Source organism: Leguminivora glycinivorella, chromosome 27, assembly GCF_023078275.1.
Source record: "Leguminivora glycinivorella isolate SPB_JAAS2020 chromosome 27, LegGlyc_1.1, whole genome shotgun sequence".
NCBI lineage: Eukaryota > Metazoa > Arthropoda > Insecta > Lepidoptera > Tortricidae > Leguminivora > Leguminivora glycinivorella.
This window is the reverse complement of record NC_062997.1, coordinates 5631702-5643918: the sequence shown is the minus strand read 5'-3', so window position 1 is coordinate 5643918 and position 12217 is coordinate 5631702. Positions and strand designations below refer to the sequence as shown.

At 43.7% G+C, this 12217-nt stretch overlaps 1 protein-coding gene across 3 annotated transcripts; it reads left to right on the top strand.

Annotated features, from left to right (window-relative positions):
• Nucleotides 1-963: 963 nt before the first annotated feature.
• Nucleotides 964-11805, top strand: LOC125240334. Of its 3 annotated transcripts, none has more exons than XM_048148228.1 (5): nt 964-1422; nt 3566-3782; nt 7927-8040; nt 8926-9067; nt 11362-11805. In XM_048148228.1, the coding sequence occupies exons 2-4, from the start codon at nt 3659-3661 to the stop codon at nt 9060-9062; spliced, it is 375 nt and encodes a 124-aa protein (XP_048004185.1). In that variant the 5' UTR covers nt 964-1422; nt 3566-3658; the 3' UTR covers nt 9063-9067; nt 11362-11805. The 3 variants fall into 3 exon arrangements, with proteins under 3 accessions (XP_048004185.1, XP_048004183.1, XP_048004184.1); XM_048148226.1 differs by having other exon boundaries at nt 964-1566; XM_048148227.1 differs by lacking the exon at nt 11362-11805 and having other exon boundaries at nt 964-1566; nt 8926-9179.
• Nucleotides 11806-12217: the final 412 nt, after the last annotated feature.

Below are 12217 nucleotides of genomic sequence, written 5' to 3'. Positions count from 1 at the left end.
ACTGCTGTCATCAGTGGGGTCCGGTTGCGGGTGGTTGTCACTAGCCCTCGCGCCGCGGGCCGCACTCCCTGCCGCCGCTAGCTACACAGCCTCTCTCCTAGCCACGCCACTGAGTGCCTTGATTCTTGTACGTATTATCAGCGCACTGCTATCATCAGTGGGGTCCGGGTGCGGATGGTTGTCACTAGCCCTCGCGCCGCGGGCCGCGCTCCCTGCCGCCGCTAGCTACACAGCCTCTCTCCTAGCCACGCCACTGAGTGCCTTGATTCTTGTACGTATTATCAGCGCACTGCTATCATCAGTGGGGTCCGGGTGCGGATGGTTGTCACTAGCCCTCGCGCCGCGGGCCGCGCTCCCTGCCGCCGCAAGCTACACAGCCTCTCTCCTAGCCACGCCACTGAGTGCCTTGATTCTTGTACGTATTATCAGCGCACTGCTATCATCAGTGGGGTCCGGTTGCGGGAGGTTGTCACTAGCCCTCGCGCCGCGGGCCGCACTCCCTGCCGCCGCTAGCTACACAGCCTCTCTCCTAGCCACGCCACTGAGTGCCTTGATTCTTGTACGTATTATCAGCGCACTGCTATCATCAGTGGGGTCCGGGTGCGGATGGTTGTCACTAGCCCTCGCGCCGCGGGCCGCGCTCCCTGCCGCCGCAAGCTACACAGCCTCTCTCCTAGCCACGCCACTGAGTGCCTTGATTCTTGTACGTATTATCAGCGCACTGCTATCATCAGTGGGGTCCGGGTGCGGATGGTTGTCACTAGCCCTCGCGCCGCGGGCCGCGCTCCCTGCCGCCGCTAGCTACACAGCCTCTCTCCTAGCCACGCCACTGAGTGCCTTGATTCTTGTACGTATTATCAGCGCACTGCTATCATCAGTGGGGTCCGGGTGCGGATGGTTGTCACTAGCCCTCGCGCCGCGGGCGCGCTCCCTGCCGCCGCTAGCTACACAGCCTCTCTCCTAGCCACGCCACTGAGTGCCTTGATTCTTGTACGTATTATCAGCGCACTGCTATCATCAGTGGGGTCCGGTTGCGGATGGTTGTCACTAGCCCTCGCGCCGCGGGCCACGCTCCCTGCCGCCGCTAGCTACACAGCCTCTCTCCTAGCCACGCCACTGAGTGCCTTGATTCTTGTACGTATTATCAGCGCACTGCTATCATCAGTGGGGTCCGGGTGCGGATGGTTGTCACTAGCCCTCGCGCCGCGGGCCGCGCTCCCTGCCGCCGCTAGCTACACAGCCTCTCTCCTAGCCACGCCACTGAGTGCCTTGATACTTGTACGTATTATCAGCGCACTGCTATCATCAGTGGGGTCCGGTTGCGGATGGTTGTCGCTAGCCCTCGCGCCGCGGGCCGCGCTCCCTGCCGCCGCTAGCTACACAGCCTCTCTCCTAGCCACGCCACTGAGTGCCTTGATACTTGTACGTATTATCAGCGCACTGCTATCATCAGTGGGTTCCGGTTGCGGATGGTTGTCACTAGCCCTCGCGCCGCGGGCCGCGCTCCCTGCCGCCGCAAGCTACACAGCCTCTCTCCTAGCCACGCCACTGAGTGCCTTGATTCTTGTACGTATTACCAAAGACATTAGGCTTGTGTCGTTCACGAACTATGAACTGTTAGGAATAAAATCCCATCAATGACCGAAATGAACTGAATCTTTCCGTGGTCTGAGAATCGGTCTTTGCTCATTTAGTTCAGTATAGGATCGGCGAGCGCGAGCGGTTTGGATCGAGAACGAGTGTGTGACTGCGCCGACCGAGAGCGAGAGCTACTTAGCAGAGCAACAAAAAAAGTCAAGTTTTCATATTAAACTTCGGTTACTTACAACCTTTCGGCCCGGAATGTTACTATCTGTGGACTATTCGTATCATTTTGACACTATTCGGTCCCATTCGTTCTGATCTTTCCGACCGCAGTGGTCGCTGGTCTGGCTGAACTAAATGAGCAAAAGACCTAAAAGAGCGAATCTCGTTCAATCGCTCCCACGATTGAACGAGATCGGAGCGCTCCGATCAACGAACGAAACGGCACAAGCCTAAAAGACATATATAACTCCGTATTAGACAGATGCAATCTAAGAAAAAAACGTACTCAGTACCATACAGAAAAAGGTAAGGTGGCCTAGATGGCATTACACCTTTGGGGTACGCTCAGGTAGATGGCGCTAATATTAATATTTGGCATTTTAACACATATCAAGCTAAGAATATTGGCCAAATTGTCAAAACTGAGGTTCAAAAGTTTTACGCCTATGTCAAGAGATGGCAGTCTATGCACTGTGTTACACATTTTACTTTGATAGTAACTCTCTATAATACTCGATCCTCTTTGGTATTATTGATAGATAGATTGATAGGTAATATGTTTGTTTGTTTAATACGCAAAAACAATACAAATAAACATTTCTATTGGTTATTTATTTACTGAAAGTCGTCGTGAATGACACGATATAGAAATCGACAAGAAAACTGGAAATGCGCAAATATTTATTATAGGGGTCTAAAATCCCTTAATTGTTTTTGAGTTAAATTGTGACTCCAATTGCAGTTACTATAACCTAACCACAAAATTAAAATTTTGAAAAAACCCCCGACCGCGACATAGTGGACCGATTTTCATGAAACATGGCTAAGAACACTCCCGACTAACTCAGCTTTCAGACAAAAAAAACTAAATCAAAATCGGTTCATCCGTTCGGGAGCTACGATGCCACAGACAGACACACACACAGACAGACAGACAGACAAACAGACAGACAGACAGGCAGACAGACATACACACAGACAGACACGTCAAACTTATAACACCCCTTCGTTTTTGCGTCGGGGGTTAAAAAGCTGCAGAGCTGCGGTTTACGGACCTTGATTTTAAAAGAGAAATGAAATGAAATAGAGTTTTTTTTTTTTCAACTTTTATTTATTATTTATTTATTTAAACTTTATTGCACAGTAAAAATATACAGTTACAAAAGGCGAACTTAATGCTACATGGCATTCTCTACCAGTCAACTTTTGTCAATTCTTCGTCATAAGTGTGGTAACTGTAGTGTAGACCATCTTTTTATCCTAACTCTTGATAATATAGTGCCACTCTTTTTTATATCTGGATGAATCAACTTTTTCTTGCCTCTTGTTGCCATGGTTACGGTCCCCTGAGTCACGGTCAGGTTTTATGCAAAATTATGCTACTGCAATTATGCAGGCATGCATGTAGTCCATGTTTGTACCACAGTTTTCTTATGCGCACTGCCAAGGAGTGGAATTCCTTGCCGGCGGCTATATTTCCGAGCTCATATAACCCGGCAACCTTCAAATCAAGAGTGAACAGGCATCTTCTGGGCGAGCTCACTCCATCGTAGGCCACGTCTTTGCCTTTGGCTAGTCTGTGGCCAACAGTAAGCCCATTTATAAAAAAAAAAGTAATAAAAAAAATGCATGTTTGCATAGTTTAAGTAGCGTAATATTGCATAAAACCATCGTGACTCAGGGGACCGTAACCATGTCAATAATAGGCAAGAAAAAGTTGATTCACCCATAATAATTTTCTTTTACTTACCCCCCCTAGTGTGGCCGCACCAGCATTCCCCCCCTAAGCGAGGTCCTCTCCACGACCCTGCGTACACTTATCCCGTTCACATTCGGCTGCGCGACGACCCCTATGCGGCAAGAGTGCGCAGTCCGATTAGCCGCACTGGCGTTAGTGTACGCAGAGTGCTGTGAACGGCTGCACTCGGCAGAGGGCGGATTGTTGGCGGGAGATGTGCTAGCTACTTTGCTAGTAGGTAAGTCATTATGGTCAACTCTGACACACCTATAATAAAGAGTACTATCGTACAGTATGGCCACTCCCGCTCCCCGCTGAAAGTGCCGCCCAGTTACCGCCTGTCAAGAACGCGACCAGTCGACCTGTCTTATCTCACTCACACAAGCATGGTACGCGGTCGCCTACACGAGCTTAGACTATGTGCGTAGGAACGCGCCTCTTTCATATATTTGATCGCCATTGTCCGAGGTTTGTCTCTGGTAAGAGTGCGCAGTCCGTCTGGCCGCACTGGCGTTAGTGTAGGCCAAAGACATATATAACTCCGTATAGACAGATAAAGTCTAAGAAAAAAACGTACCTCAGTACCATACAGAAAAAAGGTACGGTGACCTAGATGGCGTTACACCTTTGGGGTACGCTCAGCTAGATGGCGCTAAAATTAATATTTGACATTTTAACACATATCAAGCTAAGAATATGGGCCAAATTGTCAAAACTGAGGTTTAAAAGTTTTAAGCCTGTGTCAAGAGATGGCAGTCTATGCACTGTGATTACACATTTTACTTCGACAGTAACTCTAGAATACTCGATCCTCTTTGGTGTAGGTACGTTTAGTGTTGCGAATGGTTGCACTCGGCTGAGAGCGGGTTGTTGGCGGGAGATGTGCTAGCTACGTTAGTAGGTAAGTTACTCTCACGGACTACACAGAAAACAAATGTTTGTTTCACAATGCCTATCATTCTTACTATTTTTAACCGACTTCAAAAAAGGAGGAGGTTCTCAATTCGACTGAATGTTTTTTTTTTTATTATTTTTTTGTATGTATGTTACTCGATATCTCCGAGAATCGTGGACCGATTTTCAAAATTTTTTTTTTGATCGAACCGGTATAACCCCGAGATGGTCCCATTGGCACCAAGTCAGGGTCTGATGATGGAATCCTGGAGAAATCGAGGGAACTCTTCAAATGTTATAGGCACATGTAATGTTTTTAGTCTATTTTTCAAAGGTACACCAGTATTTACGTCTGATGGTAGTAATTTTATGTGGCTGAGCTGATGATGGAAGGTCAACTCCTCAATGGTTAGGAGTTTAAGGATAATTCTTTCACTACTGTATATGTATTCGGACTGATACATATAATATCACTAGGAACCACTAAAAATCAACTGAGCTGATGATGGAAGGTCAACTCCTCAATGGTTAGGAGTTAAAGGATAATTCTTTCACTACTGTACATGTATTCGGACTGATACATATAATAACACTAGGAACCACTAAAAATCAACTGAGCTGATGATGGAAGGTCAACTCCTCAATGGTTAGGAGTTTAAGGATAATTCTTTCACTACTGTACATGTATTCGGACTGATACATATAATATCACTAGGAACCACTAAAAATCAACTGAGCTGATGATGGAAGGTCAACTCCTCAATGGTTAGGAGTTAAAGGATAATTCTTTCACTACTGTACATGTATTCGGACTGATACATATAATATCACTAGGAACCACTAAAAATCAACAAATAAATAAACTTTTTAACAAAAAATAAAACCGCCTTCAAAAATAAGCGCGTTACAAAACACGGAGAAACTAAAAAGCCAAAAATAATAAACCTTTCAATTCAGATTTCTTATCGTATTGCAATAAGCTAAACATCCAAATTATAAACAAATCAATTATTTTTGGAGTCGGTACCAGCCTGTGTATGGTTGGGTGGGGCAAACAGGCAATAGCAAGGCGACGAACAGGTCTGGTACCGACTACAAAAATAATTGATTTGTTTATAATTTGGATGTTTAGCTTATTGCAATACGATAAGAAATCTGAATTGAAAGGTTTATTATTTTTGGCTTTTTAGTTTCTCCGTGTTTTGTAACGCGCTTATTTTTGAAGGCGGTTTTTTATCCTTACGGCCCAGCCACGTCATTGGTCTAAGCGCGACAGCGGTGAGCGGCAGCCATACGTGCGAATGAAAAGTCCCATCGCTGTGTCTCGCTCCAATGTATGGCCGCCGCTCACCGCTGTCGCGCTTAGACCAATGTCGTGGCTGAGCCGTTAGACAGTGATATTTGTGATCATTTGCAAAAATAAACAGACTATGAATTTTAGTACAATCACAGAATATATAATAGTACAAGTACAGAAGGCCCACTGCTTTGATGTTTCCGAAATGCCGCCTTTTTAAATACCTACAACATTCTTACAAAGAAACGAGCCGCACGTGCGCGGCGTCCGGTGATAGGGTTACCAATGGATCCAAACTAATTAATACTCACATTAAATGTTATACTATTATATTCAAGTCTTGAGTACTTTCTAGGTATATACGCTGTATTTATATATTTTTGTTCAAGGTTCCAACATCACAAGCCTTATTGAACTTTTCCGTGGGACTTAATCAGTAGTAGATCTGTATAAGAATGTCTTTTGGTATTTATTTTATTCAATATGTCTATTTAACTAAGTATTATTAGCCATTCCACTCGCGGACATCGCTTAAAAAACCTCGCGACGTAAAGTAACAATAGAAAGTGCGAACGTGCATTCCGTGAGAATGCGCGCCACTCCTGAGTAGGCCGCGAACTCGCGGCCGCCAGGATGTACTTGTAGCGCGGCGATAGGATCGCGGAGTGAGCCGCCCCTGGTACAATAGAGGTTGCTTCTATGGAGATTAGATTAGTACCTCTAATTTCCATAGTTGATTTGAATTATGTGACGTCACTCCAATGGCCAACACCGTTTTCGGAGTTCATAATTAAAAAAAAAACATACGACAATAGGTACGCAGTCATCACGCACTTTTAATCCCCGCAAGCTATAGATATTGATTTCTTAAGTCAAATACTACAGAAAACAATAACTTAATGTGCTAAATTCGATACGAATCTAGTAGCCTATTGGCGAGATCTCGCAGTATTGTTATCATTAATTACCGAGATCTCGCCTGGGCCCCGATCTCGGCGAGATCTCATTCCGTAATCACACCGTGCTTGATTACGAGTCAACTCTGGTATTACCAGTTCGTAAACTAGACTGTTAACTGACCTAATATCTACACGCGTTTTTGTATTTGAAAGTAGAAAACGCCTACTTATGCAATATCTAAGGGCGGCTAATGAAGACTTGCCTCGACCGAGGCAACGCGCGTTTTCGCGGTAGAGCGACCAAAATAAAAGTACTTTTTTAGGGTTCCGTAGTCAACTAGGAACCCTTATAGTTTCGCCATGTCTGTCTGTCCGTCCGTCCGTCCGTCCGTCCGTCCGTCCGTCCGTCCGGCCGTCCGTCCGTCCGTCCGCGGATAATCTCAGTAACCGTTAGCACTAAAAAGCTGAAATTTGGTATCAATATGTATATTAATCACGCCAACAAAGTGCAAAAATAAAAAATGGAAAAAAATGTTTTATTAGGGTACCCCCCCTACATGTAAAGTGGGGGCTGATATTTTTTTTCATTCCAACCCCAATGTGTGATATATTGTTGGATAGGTATTTAAAAATGAATAAGGGTTTACTAAGATTGTTTTTTGATAGTATTAATATTTTCGGAAATAATCACTCCTAAAGGAAAAAAAAGTGCGTCCCCCCCCCTCTAACTTTTGAACCATATGTTTAAAAAATATAAAAAAAATAACAAAAGTAGAACTTTATAAAGACTTTCTAGGAAAATTGTTTTGAACTTGATAGGTTCAGTAGTTTTTGAGAAAAATACGGAAAACTACGGAACCCTACACTGAGCGTGGCCCGACACGCTCTTGGCCGGTTTTTATTTATTTTTTTAGCGCAAAATTTTAATATTTCTCGGTCTCGTTTTAATTTTTTTATTGTAATATTGACGCTTAATTTTATAGATGTTAATAATTTTATTACCCATTGTAAATAATGTGATGAATTGGTGATCCATACTAATATTATAAATGGGAAAGTGTGTGTGTCTGTTTGTTTGTGCGTCTTTCACGGCAAAACGGAGTGACGAATTGACGTGATTTTTTTAAGTGGAGATAGTTGAAGGGATGGAGAGTGACATAGGCTACTTTTGGTCTCTTTCTAACGCGAGCGAAGCCGCAGGCAAAAGCTAGTACATAATAATTTATTCCCTGTTGTTGACAGGTAATATTTTAAGAATATTATGAATAAATGTGTGTGATTATTGTTTACAGAGGTGTGCTGGCTAGCGCTCAGCGCGGGCGCTTGCGCGGCTTACGCGCGATGGTGCGGAGTAGCTAGCGCCAGGCTTATAGCTCTCGTGGCTGTGCCTAAAGCACTAGACCAAGGTACGCTACACGCCGCTACTTATACATTGTATAATAGAGTTGTGCCTGCTCGTTCACTGATTTATACATTGTATAATAGAGTTGTGCCTGCTTGTTTACTGAATTATACATTGTATAATAGAGTTGTGCCTGCTCGTTCACTGAATTATACATTGTATAATAGAGTTGTGCCTGCTCGTTCACTGAATTGTATAATAGATTGTGCCTATACCTCAGCCATACGTGCGAATGGAAAGTCCCATCGCTGTGTCTCGCTCCAATGTATGGCCTCCGCTCACCGCTGCCGCGCTTAGACCAATGTCGTGGCTGAGCCGTTATAGCCCGGAATTTTAGACTGTCGCAATCAGTCTAGTGTTACAAAACATTTTGTTATCGATTATATCACTTTATAGGTGGAAGACGAGCTTTTTTGAGAGTGACAGAGATAGCACGATATACATAGATGGGAGACAAACATCATCTGAAATACCGTAATTAAGTCATTGAAATATACTTACTTAATGTACTGTATACTTTTATTTACCTCGATCGCTTAAAGATCGTTTTAAAAAAAATCATCGGTTGATTAGGTTCCTGTTTGCAAAAGTATGTCCAATTATGTATATGGGTGAATCAACTTTTTCTTGCCTGTTATTGCCATGGTTACGGTCCACTGAGTCACGCTGGTTTTTTTTTGCAAAATTATGCTACTGAAATTATGCAAGCATGCATGTAGTCCATGTTTGTAGGTGGCAAATTAAGGAAAGGGCTTGTTAACACCAGAAAAATGCATGTTTGCATAGTTTAAGTAGCATAATTTTGCATAAAACCAGCGTGACTCAGGGGACCGTAACCATGGCAATAACAAAAAAAAAGTTGATTCACCAATATGATTATTATATACAGGGTGGGGCGCGGCAGCGGCGTGCAAGTTGCCGGCGCTAGCACAACTGCCCGCGGTTTTCGCGGCGCCCGCGCAGGCTTTGATACTTGCTGCATTACACACGCAAGACAATGACGACCAGGACGACCTGCCTTTTTAACAAGGGTATAAACTTTACATAATTTATTCAGGGTTAAAAAAAATACAATAAAAAAAAGCCAAAGTGATAACCAAACCCAAAAACCATACCAACAATAACCTAACCAGAAAATTAAAATTTTTGAAAAAAGCCCCGACCGCGACATAGTAGACCGATTTTCATGAAACATGGCTAAGAACACTCCCGACTAACTCAGCTTTCAGACAAAAAAACTAAATCTAAATCGGTTCATCTGTTCGGGAGCTACGATGCCACAGACAGACACACACACAGACAGACAGACAAACAGACAGACAGACAGACAGACAGACACGTCAAACTTATAACACCCCTTCGTTTTTGCGTCGGGGGCACAGTATAATAAAGAGTACTATCGAACAGTATGGCCACTCCCGCTCCCCGCTGAAAGTGCCGCCCACCCCCTCTCGGTTACCTTACAGTAACCGCCTGTCAAAAACGCGAACAGTCGACCTGTCATATGTCACTCATACAAGCATGGTACGCGTTCACCTACACGAGCTTAGACTGTGTGCGTAGGAACGCGCCACTTTCATGTATTTGATCGCCAGTGTCCGAGGTGTGTCGGGGGTTAACAAATGAAGTATGTATTTATCTATTTAAGTATGTATATCGTCGCTTAGCACCCATAGTACAAGCTTTGCTTAGTTTGGGGCTAAGTTGATCTGTGTAAGGTGTCCACAATATTTATTTTATTTTATTTTTATTTTAAGTAATCCGCAACAGGCTTTGTCAAACTTAACACTTTCGCAACCAGGCAAAGTTTGGAACAATACCCCAGAAACCGACAGTACTCGCTAGTCGGGCAACGACGTGCAACTCAGTGCCGCACGCCGCGAACCCGCTAGTCGGGCAAGCGGCGGACGCTCAGGGCTGTGCCAAGTAACTTTCGTATACGTGCATAAAATTAAATCTGCTGTCTCATGTGTTTAGGTTTTCCGTTTTATTAATTATCACAATGCATCCAGTGGGCAGCAGGAAATGAATAAAAACACACAAAACCAAATCATGAACATTTATTCATTTCAAATTAGGTTGTACGATTTACGAAAATTCTAACTCCTATTGATACATACCCGTGTATGCAATGTAACGTAACCAACTAATAAGAATTTTTATTTTGTAATCGCGTTAGGTAAAGTAAATAAAAATACAAAGTGAAGTAATAAAATATAATAATCAACTGTGCCAACTTTTCGACCACATAAGTACATAATAATCAGAAGACAGGCAGTGGCAGCCCTGAGGTAGCGAAGATGCAAAGCTTGCCCGACTGTCGGGTACTTTGGCGTCGCGTGAAGGTTTATAGCTCTTGCCCGACTACCGGGTATCTGAGTAAAGTTTACGAGTGCCCGAGTGTCGGGTACGCGGTGTCCAATGTGTAAACACTATAAACTATCCTATGGTGCCACCCCGGACCGTAGCTGGCCCAAATGTTCCCATGACACTGGCCGCGTTACCTCGCTGTACATACATACATACATACATACAATCACGCCTGTTTCCCAGAGGGGTAGGCAGAGATCACGGATTTCCATTTACTACGATCCTGACAAATCACTTTCGCTTCACACACTTTCATAACGTTTCTCATACACGCTCGTCGGTTTCGAGTACTTCTGACCTGGCCTTTTTGCAATATTTCCCCGATTTGAACAAGAAAAGTTCGCCTAGGTCTTCCACTACCAACTGACCCTTCCACTCTTTTTTCATATACTTTCTTCGTTACTCTCCTCTCATCCATCCCCGAACCACCTTAACATACCCATCTCAATCTTTGTCACCACATCTACATCCACTCCACACTTCTCTCTTATCACGCTATTTCTGATCCTATCACTCAACTTCACACCACCCATGCTTCTTAACGCTCTCATTTCCACGGCATTCACTTGACAACCAGGATTCGCTGTACAACCAGGGAAATTTGTTGAATCAGGTCATTGGGTTGCGATCTTCGGTCATTGGGTTTGCAATTTCAATGGGAGGATATGACACAATTTCTGTAGTACTTTATGAAGAAACTGGCAGAAATATGACATTATCAATTTCGTCCTTATTCACCGCCGCCATTCCTTTTCACCCCATTTGATGCTATTCGCGACTCTCCACTATTTGCACCCAACGTGTGCTGGGTTTCTTCGGCCATCTGAGCAGGACCGCACCAGATAGTCTAGAGAAGCTCACAATCACGGGACGCATGGCAAGGAAGCGAAGAAGTGGAAGCATGGGCAAGCGTTGGGCAGACAGAATAACGTCTGTGACAAAGACCACTCTGCAGGCTAGCATGCACCGGGCCCAGGATCGAGTGGCGTGGAGACAACTGGTGAAGAGCGTCCACATTCGTCACGTCCCTCAGCCATGAGGATACGACAAAGAAGAGAAGATGCTATTCAAAACCACTGTGTGACTTCTAATCACGTATACGTCTTTTACTAGAGATTTAGGACCAAGTTTTAGTAATTTTGAGGCCTTAGCCATAGCCTTTTAGGATTTTGAGCTCATTTCGGTAGCTAGGAAGATTTTAAATCATTTGTAGTTATAGGTATTTCGATCAACTAAATAAATGCTCATTAATCTCAATTTTAATGTAGATAATTATTAATTGACGCTCATAAAAAGTGGTTTCAATCACATTGAAAACGGTTTCAATCACATGTGGTATTTCTTATGAAAAAGGTTCGTGTTTATTTTTTTCCCCTCACTAGCTCGGAAACACGTGTTTTGTCCTTTAATACCAGCGGGTAAAAACGCATTTTATCCACTAGTGGGTAAAGTAATTTGACCTTGAATAAAGTCAAATTAACTGCTTTAAAATTGATAAAAGTAGGTGAATCTAGTAATAAAGATGATTTACCACCTGTGGAACTACTGGAAGCAGTGATAAACGCATTTTTTGCGTTGTAGTTTCCTCGCTACAGTGAAGGGAAAAGTTTTGTGTTACACTCGGGTGCAAATGTATTTTACTTCTCGTGTGTTAAAAAACTCGCAAGTTCAAGATTCTATTTTCGAACCACTCGCTTCGCTCGTGGTTCAACTATAGAATCCTTTCACTTGCTCGTTGTTCAATTCCACACTCGGCGTTAAAATACAACTTTGCCCCCTTGTATAACAAATAACTATTATTATTGCATTAT